General features: G+C 47.0%; 1 protein-coding gene across 1 annotated transcript in view; it reads left to right on the top strand.

The window, feature by feature from the left end:
- Positions 1 to 4,115, top strand: part of LOC311240898 (envoplakin-like) — a 57,065-nt gene extending 52,950 nt beyond the window's left edge. The window contains exon 22 of the mRNA XM_084329507.1: positions 325 to 4,115. Within this exon, the coding sequence (XP_084185633.1) occupies positions 325 to 3,765 (3,441 nt within the window). The 3' untranslated portion in view covers positions 3,766 to 4,115. The remainder of the gene's footprint in view (positions 1 to 324) is intronic.
- Positions 4,116 to 14,136: the final 10,021 nt, after the last annotated feature.

Raw genomic sequence — 14,136 nt, 5'->3', positions numbered from 1 at the left:
TCCCTCTCTCCTCTGTCGGTCCTGCGTGGCCAAGAAAAGCTAAAAAAAACTAAAAAACTATACAGACGGTGAAAGGGTTAACCATTTGTCATGTGGCAGTGAAAGGGCTAACCTTCTGTAGTGTGGTAGTGAAAGGGTTAACCTTCTGTAGTGTGGTTGTGAAAGGGTTAACCATTTGTCTGTGGCAGTGAAAGGGTTAACCTTCTGTATTGTCGCCGTGAAAGGGTTTTAACCATTTGGTAGTGTGGCAGTGAAAGGGCTAAGTGCACATTATCCTCTAAATGCCCTCCCTTTGCTTCCTTCCATCCCCTGGTGTCTGAACAGAAGGAAGAGATGGTGAACCAGGTGGTGGTGGAACAGCAGCATCAGCTGCAGAGTCAGCAGAAGGACCTGGCGGAGACCGACGGTCTGAAGAGGGAGCTGACCGAGGAAGTGGCCCGGCGCTCCTACGCCGAGAACGACCTGGACCTGTACAGGAAGAGGTTCATCTCCCTGAAGAGCAGGAGAGGGGTGGAGAGGTTGGAGGAGAAGGAGGTGGTGCAGTACTACCGAGACCCCAAGGTGGAGGCCGAACTGGGTTCCCTTAAGGACAGGATCAAGGGCGAGGCCGCGAAGAGGTCGGGAACGCACTCTGAGATAGAGCATGTCAGCGAGAACATCGTCCGACTGGAAACGCAGCTGGCCAGCATCGTACCCCAGCTGGTGACCAAGGTGCTGACGGAGTACGAGAGAGACCCCCTGCTTGACAAAGAGATGGAGAGGATTAGAGAAGAGATGCGTAGGATAAGGCGGGATGTCCAAACGAGAGATTCGGAGACGGTCCACGTGAAAACCGAGATCCAGGTTCTGGCTCAGAAGAAACCGAGGATTAAGGAAAGAGTGGTGAAGAAGGAGGTGTTGAGGCTGGAGAAAGATCCGGAGATGCTGAGAGCCGTCCTCACCTTCCAGAACGAGATTGCAGAGGAGGATTTACGAAGCAATTCCATCAACAATGAAATCTTCCGCACAAGGGGCGACATAAACACCCTGGAGAGGGTCATTCCCACCATCCAGCCCAAGATTGTCACCAAGGTACTGAAGCAGATAGAACAAGATCAAGGATTGCTTGAGGAGTCGAAAAGGCTCCGCCCCTCCTTGGAGGAAGAGAAAGATGAGATCGTCATCTTGATGAAGGACCTGACCAAACTTCAGCTACGTTACGGTGAGGTTGACAAGCTCAGGAACAAGGTGGAGATCAAGGAGATCATCAATGAGATCTACAGAGTGGACCCCGACACCGAGCTGGAGCTTGTGCGGCTGAAGAAAGTGCTGCACGACACCAGCCGCAACCGCATGAACCTGGAGAAAGAAAGCAGCGTGGTGATGGTGGACGTGAACACCCAGCGCTCCCAGAAACCCAAAGTGGAGTACAAAGAGACGACCCAGGAAGTGATCAAAGAGGAGAAAAGCCCAGAGGTCGTCAGGGAATTGCTGAGGCTCCAAAACCAAGCCTCCCGCCTGAAAGTCAACCACACCACCACCTTGGAGCTGTGGGGTCGCCTGCGCAAGGAGAGAGACGTGGTGAAGGCGGAGAAATCCAAGGTAGAAACCAAAGTGGTCACCAGGGAGCTGATTAGATACGAGAACGACCCGCTGCTGGAGAAGGAAGCCGACAGACTCAGAAGGACTGTGCGGGAGGAGATTCAACAGCGGCGCACTGTGGAGGAAACCATCTTTGACCTTCAGAACAAATACATTGTCCTTGAGAGGCAGAAGCCGGAGGAGAGGATCCTGATGCAGGATGTGGTGCGACTCGAGAAGGACCCCAAGCAGATACTGTACCACGAGAAGCTGAACAGGACGTTGGACGACGAAGCCAAAGCCCGTAGGAATCTGGAATTGGAAGTCAGACCCCTCAGAACCCTTGTAGAGGAGAAACAGAAGACCCTGGCGCTGATGGATGATCGTCAGAAGAACATTCAAACGGAAATAGAGCTCAAGAATGTTAAGTCTCGCATCCTCGAACTGCAGAACTCCCCAGCGCCCATCGAGGAGAAGATCATTATCGAGGAGGTCCTCAAAGTGGAGAGGGACCCTGTTCTGGACAAACTAACCGACAGCCTACGCAGCAACATGGAGACGGAGAGCACCAACATCGGTCGCCTGGAGAGGGATATCCGCAACCTGAAGATCAGGCTGGAGATCCTGCACAAAGAGAAATCTATCGAGAGGGTCATCTACAAAGAGATTATTCGCGTGGAGAACGACCCGACCGTGGAAGCAGAGCTGGACCATCTCAGAGAGGTAGTGGGACAGGAGCGAAACCTCAGACGGGACCAGGAAGATGAGATCCAGAACTTCAAGACCAAAATGAGCCGACAGCAGACGACCCGGACCACGTCCTCTCAGGAAGAGGCCGCTTTCACCCGCAACCGAGATGCCCTCCAGAAAGAGAAGGATAATCTTCTCAAAGAGCTCAACACGTTGGAGGCCGAGAGACAGGACAGCACCTTCACCTTCCAGCAGCAGTCGAAGCTGATGAGTGAGAGGAACCAGCTGAGCAGGCAGAAGAGCCTCAACGTGGGTTCTGAAATGCAACGTCTAGAGAGAGACATCCTGAGTGAAAAAGACAAACTAAACCAGAAGAACACCTTGATCACAGAGCTGCAGAACAACCTGAAGAAAGAAGACCATTCTGACACTCACACGAGAGAGACCAACCTCTCCACTAAGATCACCATCATGGACCCGGAGACTGGCAAAGACATGTCTCCCTATGACGCCTACCTGGAAGGTCTGATTGATCGCAACCAGTACATCCACCTCCAGGAGCTGGAGTGTGACTGGGAGGAGATAACGTCCATGGGTCCGGAAGGGGAGACCTCCATCCTGCAGGATCGCAAGAGCGGGAGACAGTTCTCTCTCAACGACGCCTTGAAAGACGGACGTTTGACCAAGGACGACCTGAAGCGGTACAAGGATGGGAAAATGCCCATTTCTGAATTTGCCCTTATGGTCGCCGGGGACTCCAGACCGAAGCCTCACATCCCTCCGCTTGCGACGCCGAGGTCACCGACAAAATCCACCCCGACCTCTCCTCTGAACTCACTGCCGTCTACGCTGACCAACCCGATCCCTTTGGTCGAGGACTTGTTCCCCATCTCCGGCGTTTTGGACACCACCACCGACAGCCGCATGTCTGTGAGGAGTGCCCTGACCAGCAAGCTCCTCGACGCGGACACGGCCCTGAAGCTCCTGGAGGCGCAGGCGGCCACCGGCGGCATCGTCGACCTCAACAGGAAAGACAAGTTGTCTGTCCACAAGGCGGCCGAGCGCGGTCTCATCGAGGCGAGCCACATGCCGACACTCCTGAATGCCCAGAAGGCCTTCACCGGAGTAGAGGACCCTGTGACCAAGGAGCGTCTTGGCGCAGGGCAGGCTGCAGAGAAGGGATGGATCCCCCATGACAGCGCTAAGAGGTACATGGAGGCACAGTACCTGACCGGAGGGCTGGTGGATCCCCACAAGGCAGGGCGCGTCAACGTCCGGGACGCTCTCGCCACCAGGCTGATCGACAGCACCATGGCTCAGGAACTCCAGGACGAGGCTTCCCACACCAAGGAGCTGGTGGACCCCATCACTAAGCAGAAGATGTCGTACAGGCAGGCGATGGATCGCTGTAAGAGGGACGCCATTACAGGGCTCCTGTTGCTTCCTGCGGCCTCCGGCAATGACACGGGTGTTCCGTCTTACTCCGGCTATCAGTTTAATCACAGCCAAGTCTAGACGTAACGCTGTACAAAATGCCACGTAGGATTTGCTACAGCCTATGGTGCTAAAAGAAAAAAGGAAATGTATCTGGTGAAAAATACACGTCTTGAAATAAAATGGAAATTCTATATTTTGATCTGTTTACATAACGTTTTTGAAAATCATTGGCTATTATTTTTTTGGTTATACTTTACATGTTTAGCTGTACTTTCTCAATGCTATCTCAGGTGTTGCTCGGGAAAAAATGGGGTAATATTTGTATGCTGATGAATTTGATTTGAAAAGCTCATTCCTCTGTATTCTTGATCTAAATACCAAATAAACACTTTTCGATCTTGAACACTTATTAAACTGTACAAACCTTGCACTTCTGTTTGTGTCCTCCATCGAAATATTTTAAATATTATTCTATTCTAGAATTGTTGTGAAAGTTTACCATAAATAGCGTTGGATCAATAATCCACATGATAGTCTTCAATATTATATCCCTGATATATTCATTTATATAAAAAAAGGAATATTTAATTGCTGTTATAATAATCAGGAGACAACTTATAAAGTTCAATATAATAGTCACAAGTATGGATCCATACAAGAATACAAAAACAATAGTCAAAAGATTAGTTAGTTATCAAGATAAAGTCTATTAAGCTTAAAGAAAAGAGCGGAAACACAGTCGTTACATTTAGGGAAACATAAGTCTACAAGGAGTTTAACATTCTTTAACATTTAAGATAAGATCACAGGCTTCCAGATGTTCCTCAAGATAGCAGTCGTTGGTGCAATAAATTAAGTTGACCAGTTAAAGCCTCAGTCCACTACTCCACTCTCAAACTAAGCCTGGCTATTTTCTTTTTTGCTGGGAACTTGCAAACCTTTTGAAAGAAGGCTGATCACTATTTTACATCACAGAAAGAAACTAAATGCGTGAGAAGACATGAAAGACATGAAACACAATGTATGAATGATTATGTATATAATATAAAAAACATAATTATGATATTGTCAGATGTGTAGAATTTACCTACTAACATACAGTACATTGCATAACTACTAGACGACATATAGCACAGAAAGCAGGCTTTAACCCTTTCACTACCACACTATAGAAGGTTAACCCTTTCACTACCACACTACAGACAGTGGTTCGGGAGGTAGAGTGGTCATCTGGTAATCGGATGGTTCCTGGTTCGAGTCTGGCTCCTCTGTGTCGAAGTGTCCAAGACACTTAACCCCTAACTGGTCCTGATGAGCAGGTCGGCACCTTGAACGGTCCACTCCGCCGTCGGTGTGTGAATGTGTGAGTGAATGTGAGGCATAAGTTGTAAAGCGCTTTGGATAAAAGCTGCTATATAAATACACCATTTACCATTTAAAAGACGGTTATGGAGGAGGTGCCCCCTAGATCACACGTGTCAGGGATGTAGAGGAGGGTAAATCCACCTGAACTCAGTTTACCCACTTTATTTTTTTTTTAAGATTCATTTTAGCATTTTTACAGCTTTTTATTGGTCTTACAAGACCGACAGAGGAGAGGGAGAAGGGGAGAAGATGTGGGGAGGACATGTGACAAATCAGCCCGGGAGCGGGAGGCGAACACGGGACGGCCGCGTGGGTCTCTGAGGCAGTATGCGGTGTGCGCCACTGGGGCGCCCAGTTTACCCACTTTTTTAAAGCTGACATACGTACATGTTTATGATTGGAATTCATAGTGTGGATGATAGTAAGCAGTAGGGGTGGGAATCACCAGAGGCCTCACGATACTATCACGATACTTGAGTCACGATACGATAGTATTGCGATACTAAATATATTGCGATATGCTGAGTATTGCGATATTAATATCGCGATATATTGCGATTTATTACCTTTTTTCAACTGCAAAGTAAAACTTTGTCAACATGTTTTATCTAATAAAATAAAGTTCAGTCTATTCATCTCACTTCAATCATTTGTATTGCAGAACATGGTATTTTCTCAAGCAGACTGATGTAAACACTGTAATCTGTGTACCTGACAAACTGAACTGTGTCAACTGTCATATTCCAACTTAACTGAATGCACATGTGTGCGTGTGGACTACTGTACTATTACAGGTATTGAAATGAACAATGCAACTTCCTTATACAAAAAAAAGAAATACAAAAGAAAAAGGAAAAAAATTAATAAATAATTAAATATCGATACTTGGCGTCCCTGTATCGATACAGTATCGCCACGCAAAGTATCGCGATACTACTATGTATCGATTTCCCCCCCCACCCCTAGTAAGCAGTAGACTGCACAGCATACTGTGCTCTCTTAGACTTAGTTTACCCTGTGTATCTGTTATTTATACCACTGCTTTTGGGTTTTGATATCTCATCTGAGTCTGTATGGCCTATCCAGGGGCGGGGATTCCTACAGGCAACATAGGCGGTTGCCCAGAGCGCCACCCAGAGGGGGTCGCCAAAAACTGTGCCCTATCGGTTATAATATACAGTATATAAGTACAAAAATGGTACCATGGTGATATATAACTTTTACCATGGCAGCACCATGGTAAAGTATTTATACAATGGCCAATACCATGGTAAAACTGAAATTACGTTCAAACTACTATGATACTTTTTCATAAGAGCGTGCACAACTTTCTCAGAGGACATACTTATTTAGCAGATTATATCAGTAAACAGGTTGGTTTAAATGTAGATTACATGATGGATTAATAGCAGATTTGAGAGCTCCCAGGATCATTGTGGTATTATTTTATTTTAGTTCATCACAGACTGTATATTTCAATGTGTAGAAGGTTCTTAATTCGACCCAGGAGAGGCTATGAATAGACTGTCACATAATAGACCCTGTTACCACGACGATGGGTCAGAGGTCAGGGTTGTTTTGGTCAGTTTCCTGAAAGAAGCCTTTGGCCCCGTGACGAGGTTGAACGGCGGTGATGCGGGAATACCCTGCTTCATGTCGGCTATCCGGCAAATTAATAATTTACTGGAAGGACTTTGTGTGGGATTACCGGACGAGCCGGCCTGGAGGCTAAGTGGGCCCCTTGTGCGACTGGCCAGGGGCCGCATATGATCATTTATTCCAGCTCAGCGAACGCCGCTGGTTGACCTGATGTCTTTAAACGGCCCAGTAGTCAGAAAATCAATTCAGTTTGCTCTTTGCTGTATACATTACAAAAAACAAGACAAATACACTCACACACAGGGTTTAGCCGTGCTGTGGCCTCGTCTACACTAGCCAGGGTTTAGCCATGCTGTGGCCTTGTCTCCACTAGCCAGGGTTTAGCCTTGCTGTGGCCTTGTCTCCACTAGCCAGGGTTTGGCCGTGCTGTCGCCTTGTCTCCACTAGCCAGGGTTTAGCCGTGCTGTGGCCTTGTCTCCACTAGCCAGGGTTTAGCCGTGCTGTGGCCTCGTCTCCACTAGCCAGGGTTTAGCCGTGCTGTGGCCTCGTCTCCACTAGCCAGGGTTTAGCCGTGCTGTGGCCTCGTCTCCACTAGCCAGGGTTTAGCCGTGCTGTGGCCTTGTCTCCACTAGCCAGGGTTTAGCCGTGCTGTGGCCTTGTCTCCACTAGCCAGGGTTTAGCCGTGCTGTGGCCTCGTCTCCACTAGCCAGGGTTTAGCCGTGCTGTGGCCTCGTCTCCACTAGCCAAGGTTTTTGCAGTGCTGTGGCCTTGTCTCCACTAGCCAGGGTTTTTGCAGTGCTGTGGCCTTGTCTCCACTAGCCAAGGTTTTTGCAGTGCTGTGGCCTTGTCTCCACTAGCCAAGGTTTTTGCAGTGCTGTTGCCTGTCTGCCACACAGTGAGCGTCTCCATCGTCTTTAGATCCTGGCCAGACCTGGCAGGGACTGTTGTATCATCATGGTTTAGCTTGTGTACCACAGTTGCTGGTGTGAATTTTGAAAGGTTGCCTAGCTTTACAAAACATGCAATGGAGACATAAATAAATCAAAGAAATTGTATACATTTAATAACTTTGTTTTTATAGCGCCTTTCATAAAACCCAAGGTCGCTTTACATAAGGGGAAAAACACCAATAGAAACATGGTGGACAGACACAACATTCAATGTAGGAAAATTAGGGGTCAAAGGCCATGTTGAAAAGGTTGGTTTTGAGGAGTTTTTTGAAGGAGTCCAGAGTTGGGGCGGTGCGGAGTTCTGCGGGGAGGGAGTTCCAGAGTGTGGGGGTGGAGGAGGTCAGTGAGGTACTGAGGTGCCAGAGCATGGAGGGACTTGTACGTGAGCAGGAGGATTTTGTAGGTGATGCAGGATTTGATGGGGAGCCAGTGGAGGTGGATGAGGGTGGGGGTTCTTTGAAATTATAGCCCCAATCCGTTTACATTTTTTGTGTTTGCCATTTTCAATGTGGGGTATATTAACCGTCTGTAGTGTAGTAGTGGTAGTGAAAGGGTTGACAATAGGTTATGAATATAACCGTAGTTCTATGAATGTTAGTGACGCTCAGCGTCATATTGCACATATCTCGCTCCAGTGTATATGCACTGAATAAAACCTCACAATGTACCCTTACATACCAACACACCAGGGAATCAACCACCCTCTTGGTACCACATGCGGTGGTTGTTCCTATAACCCCTCAAGAAAAAACTCCAAAACACACCTGCGGGTATACACTGGCTATACCGCAGTACAAGTGTTTCAGTTTTCAAAACGGGGTTATCCCAGGCCTACGGGTCGACGAAACACAACTTCGGACCGGGCCCGGCGGACCGGGAAGCACACAGGGATGCCAGAGGAGGTCCATAAGACCACCCCAACAGCCCCCTCTTTGCCATGCGTAAGAGAGGGGCGAAAGGAAAAGGAGCACAGGGTACAACATGTACCCAACAAAGGGTCTCCATAACGCCCAACCCTGTGACACCCGGGCCGACCCGGCATTTTTCCCCCCGAAAAAAGCACAAGTCCCTCAGGGTACCAGAACAGAAGATCTGACAACGGGTTAACTGACCAGGACCAGCGTGACCAGACTCAGTCCCGTGCCCTAATCACGCCGACATCCCCACTCCAATAGAGGGGGTAGGTACGCGTGTCGATCTAAAACATGAAAAGAGGGCGCCACCCAGATGGTCCCATTCGTACCGCGCTCAGTGGCCCACCCCAAGGGCGTGAGACCCCTCTACCTATGTTTTGATCTATTCCGTTAATATCTCCCAGATATAAACGAGAATTCGTCGAGACCTAGTAACAGTCGCTCGGAAGAAAAAACCTCCATCCCAGTTGCCCTATAAAAACGCCGTTTTAATAACGAGCAACCAAGGCGTACCAGCCCCATGCGTGATTCTTATCAGAAACACCCTGAGCCAGCACTATGTACGCGTCGAGACCCAAACACATCAATGGATAGTCTAACAAGACACCAGACATTGTTCCTCCAAGTCGCCTGGGAGAACGACAAGGAGCCGTCGTGCTTCATGTCCTTTCCTCTTTTTATTAAAAAAGAAAGAAACACAGACTGACATGAATCCCACGTGACGCGGCTGAGGATACATTTTTTTTCATTTTTACATCCCGCTACCCTCACCACAGGGAGGAGACGGGAATCCTCAGAGAGACTTCCCACGCGAGCTGTATAGATTGAAAAGAAATATTGCAACATTGAGCTATGTAACACTTGGGTTAGGGCTCTCCGAGGAGGAGGCACTGAACCAATACACACTCAATAATCGAATTGAATCGAATACACATACAATAGAGCAGAACTCCTTTTTGAAGTTCTACTCACCTTGACAATCTGAGGAGGAGGCTCTGAAACTCTGAGGAGGCTCCCTCACTGGGAAGGAGGGTCCGAACTCACAGAAGGCACTTCTCCCTGAGGAGGAGCTTCGTGAGGAGGAGCTCTGACAACTCCCTGAACAGATCCATAACATGGAACCTGAACAACTCACGGAAGTCTTACCAATAGAAACGCGCTCAGTGACGTACCCCCCCCCCCCCCCCTACCCTGTAACGTGCCGAACAGCAACGTGACAGGAACCCTGAAGGACAGGGGGTTTTAACCCCTGACCAATCAGAAAAGGGGAGGACCTGGACTGACGATAGAGGCTGACGATACTTTTAGCAAGGCCTGGCTGGCCGCCCTGCTTGAAAGCCACAAAGAGGCTATGACCACCGAGTTCAGAAAAGCCATTACCGCTTTGGAAGATAAGCTTGACCAAATGAAAACGGACGTGGCCAACAATGCACAGCGGGTCGATTCCCTGGAGGAGAATGCAGAATCTGTAAGCGAAAGAATTACGTCGCTGGAGGCTACATGTGCGGATCTGAGGGCCGGCCATGCGGTGCTAAAGGTTAAGGCGGAGGACCTCGAGGCTCGAGGGCAACGTAACAACCTTCGTATCATTGGACTACCAGAACAGATTGAGGGCCCGAGACCAACATCCTTCTTCGCCACCCTTTTACCCCAAATTCTTGGGGCAGAGACCCTCCCTAACCCCCCAGAATTGGACCGCGCACACAGGTCTCTGGCAGCTAAACCGAAGCAGGGTGAAAAGCCTAGGCCCGTTATCATCAGGTTTCATAACTATCAAACTAAAGAACGGGTGATTCGGGAGGCCAGGAAGAGAAGAGCGGAGATGTTATACGACGGTCAACAAATTGCTTTCTACGAGGATTATATGCCGGCTGTGTTGGAACACCGAGCACCGTACCGCGATGTGATGGCACTACTTTACAAGCGGGGGCTGAGGCCTAGTCTCCACTACCCTGCTAAACTGATGATTACGGAAGAGAGCGGGGACAGAATACGCTTCACGTCTGTTGGGGATGCCGAAGCATACCTCAAGGCCAAGTTAGCCTAGCGTGGACGGCTACCTAACGTATACCCAGTGGTAAGCTAATCTGACGCCGGGAGAAATGAACAATGAACAATGAATGTAGAATGCGAGACTGAATTTATAGACATTGGTTGGGCTACATTGGTCGACTGCGTTAGACCTGATAATTAGACCTCATGGGGGGATGCTATTGACATTAAGCGGACTGGCTTCTGAAACTGAACTCTATGCTTCCCAAACAGCCGATGCGGATTGTATTTTGCCCGTATTTCTAACGCCTTTTTGCTTTTTTTCATTATTCTTTGACAGCCCTTATCTTACATATGTCTCTCTCTCATTCAAACTGTAGACGTTTCCTCTGTTTAGGGGCTGCTAAATAAACAGAAGGGATCGGTTTGATAGGATAATGAAGGTTCTATATGTACGCGTTAGGAGTACTCAATGCGCAGAGACTGGGCCTGAATTTACTGGGCCATTTACTTAGGCCCAACGGACACTCAGGGACAGCTGAAACCAACGCCAACAGCATTAGACATGATTACGACGTACTGAGTGTTCAGCTGAACTTGTGGACCTTGGCTATATTATTATAGTGCTCAGCCACTATAGATTGTCCGCCAATGCCTCAGAAGGGGACTATTGTTATTTCAATCGGAGGGACTCCTTCAAAAGGAACCTTATGCCAACCAGGTTGCTATAGCCATGACCTTGTTTTTGCCCCCCCCCCCCTTCTTTTTTTATTTCTATTTTTATATATGTATATAATCTTTTCCCCCCTTTTTTCTTAACTTAATTTGTCTTTTCTTTTGTATGTATTTACTTATATACATATGACTCTCTATGCAGGGTAAGCATATTCATGCTCCTCTTAATATTTGAGTGTCTCAATACACATAAACTGGATAGTATCTATTGGGTAGTGGGGGTTGTGTATGCAGGTTTCAAGAAGCACCTAAGGTACGGACTGAACCAATTCAATTTGCACACGCTTCTTTTTACTGTCTTAAAGGGGAACTCCAACATTTTGGGAAATTAGCTTATTTAACATCTTCCCTGGAGTTAGACAAGAAGATACATACCTTTTTTGTCTCTGTGCGTGCATTTAGCTTTGGGAATAGACGCTCCGTTAGCATAGCTTAGCTTCATCACTGGAAGTGAGGCAGATCCGTAGCCTTACAGTGCCTTACAGTGTATTGCAAGGTCTGACATTGACCAAACTTGATATGCACGACCTTGGTGGGCTCTAGGTCAACTCCTGAAAAGGGGGTCAATGTCAGACTTTGCAATCAAAAGTTAGGGGGCTAATAACCCTTGCCATAATTTCAGTGCGCCCCCTAACTTTTGATTGCAAGGTCTGACATTGACCCCCTTTTCAGGAGTTGACCTAGAGCCCACCAAGGTCATGCATATCAAATTTGGTCAATGTCAGACCTTACAATACACTGTTAGGCACTGTAAGGCTACGGATCTGCCTCACTTCCAGTGATGAAGCTAAGCTATGCTAACGGAGCGTCTATTCCCAAAGCTAAATGCACGCACAGAGACAAAAAGGGTATGTATCTTCTTGTCTAACTCCAGGGAAGATGTTAAATAAGCTAATTTCCCAAAATGTTGGAGTTCCCCTTTAAGGTATAGGTCTCTGACACTGCCGAATGTGACTAACCATATTACCTCCCTATACATATTTTAGGTACATTGTGAGGTCCCTGAATTGTGTAACCCCTGTAGCTGCATATACCTCATGTTTATTAATATTTTACTCTTTAAATGTATGTATATAATTTTTTGTTTTTTAAATAGGCAGAAGGAGAAAGGGGGGAAGAGAAAAGAGGAGAGTGGCACCTCTTTTTCAACTATGTTTTGGTTTTGCAATCTTTATATCCCTAGTGGGCTTGGTAGCAGGGGCTAAAGACACTCTCCCCGAGCTGCTGTAGGTTGGAGGCGGGTTTTGCCCAGGTCCACTGAATTATAGGCTGACCTACACACACTGTAACGCCTCGGTTTACTTGTCCACTCTTAACTTTCTATGGGCCACACTCCTTATTGGGAGTCATTGGTAGCGCTTTTATGTCTAATCTCTAATGGATAAGCCCCGAGTTGTGTTGCAAGTATCTTTTATTTTTATCCCAGTCTTTAATTTTTGAATTTAAGCATTTCAGCACCCAGTGTTATAATTTGTGAGCGCAGTCTATCTTGACTTTTTGAATTTAAGCATCCCTTTTGTTGTTTTGGCTTTTATTTCTTGTTTCTCTGGCAGTTCGAATGTTCTTTTAACACAATTTAAAGGTTTATACGTAACCATATTGGAGGCTTTTCTAAATTGATGGGAGAGAGGGGGGAAAAGGGGAGTGAGGATGAAGTCTCCACCGGAAGGAAAGTATCCTGAGAGATACAGAGGCTGTTGCTGTTCCCATAGGGACCAAGGGATGTACCCCCGGGTGAGTATGGTTGTGTATGGTTGTGTTTGTGTATGTGTGTGCGTCAACTCTCCCCCCCCCCCTTTTCTCTATTTCCCTCTACCTTTCTCCTCTCTTCTAATGTTTTATCTTCTCAACTCAGGTATGTATATACTTGACAGAACATGGCAGTGACGGGCAGGAACATCCGTTTCGTCTCATGGAATGTCAAAGGGATGAATAGCTCTATCAAGGCTAATAAGGTACTTAACCATCTACGACACCTCAAGGGTGACCTTTGTTTTTTACAGGAGACACACATCTGCACCTCAGATATCCCCCGCATTAAGAGAGCATGGATGGGACACGTTTTTCATTCTAAATTCTCAGCAAAAGTCAGGGGAGCTGCAATCATTATACATAGGGATGTACCCTTCGAGCCTGCCACCATTCTAACTGATCTTGACGGACGATATGTTATAGTGTCGGGCAAGCTGCAAAACATTCCAGTGGTTTTGGCCTCAATATATGCGCCAAATTGGGACAATGATAAATTTGTGTCTAACTTATTTTCCTCGATACCTAACCTTAATGATCATCACATAATTATCGGAGGAGACTTTAACCAGGTCCAAAACATAGAATTGGATAGGTCCTCGGATAGACGAACAAAGCAGCGAACATCCTGAAATTTTATATGGAACAACTTGGCTTTATAGACCCTTGGAGAGCAAAATTTCCTACCGATAAACTTTTCTCCTTCTTCTCCCATGTCCACCACACGTATTCGAGGATAGACTTCTTTTTGCTAGATGAAAAACTACTACATAATGTAGTCGCTACTAAGTACCATAGTATAGTCATTTCCGATCATGCCCCGACATCCATTGAAATTAACTTCCCCCAGGGTAGAACACCCTCTAAATTTTGGAGATTCAATTCCCACTTACTATCTGAACCTGAATTTAAGGATTTTATCCATGCACAAATAAAAGTCTTCTTTGAGATAAACGACACACCTGAAGTTGGCAGTGACCTGCTCTGGGAGGCCTTTAAGGCATATATCTGTGGACAGGCCATCTCCTTTACCTCTCATTTTGGGAAGCAGGAACAATCCAAATTAACGGATATATCAGATGAGATTAAACGATTGGACATCCAGTATTCATCTAAACCAACTCCTGCTCTATACAAGAAACGAC

The sequence above is a fragment of the Notolepis coatsorum genome (assembly GCF_963971535.1).
Source record: "Notolepis coatsorum genome assembly, chromosome: 14".
Taxonomy (NCBI): Eukaryota; Metazoa; Chordata; class Actinopteri; order Aulopiformes; family Paralepididae; genus Notolepis; species Notolepis coatsorum.
Note: the sequence above shows the minus strand (reverse complement) of the source record. Positions and strands in the feature narration are given on the sequence as shown.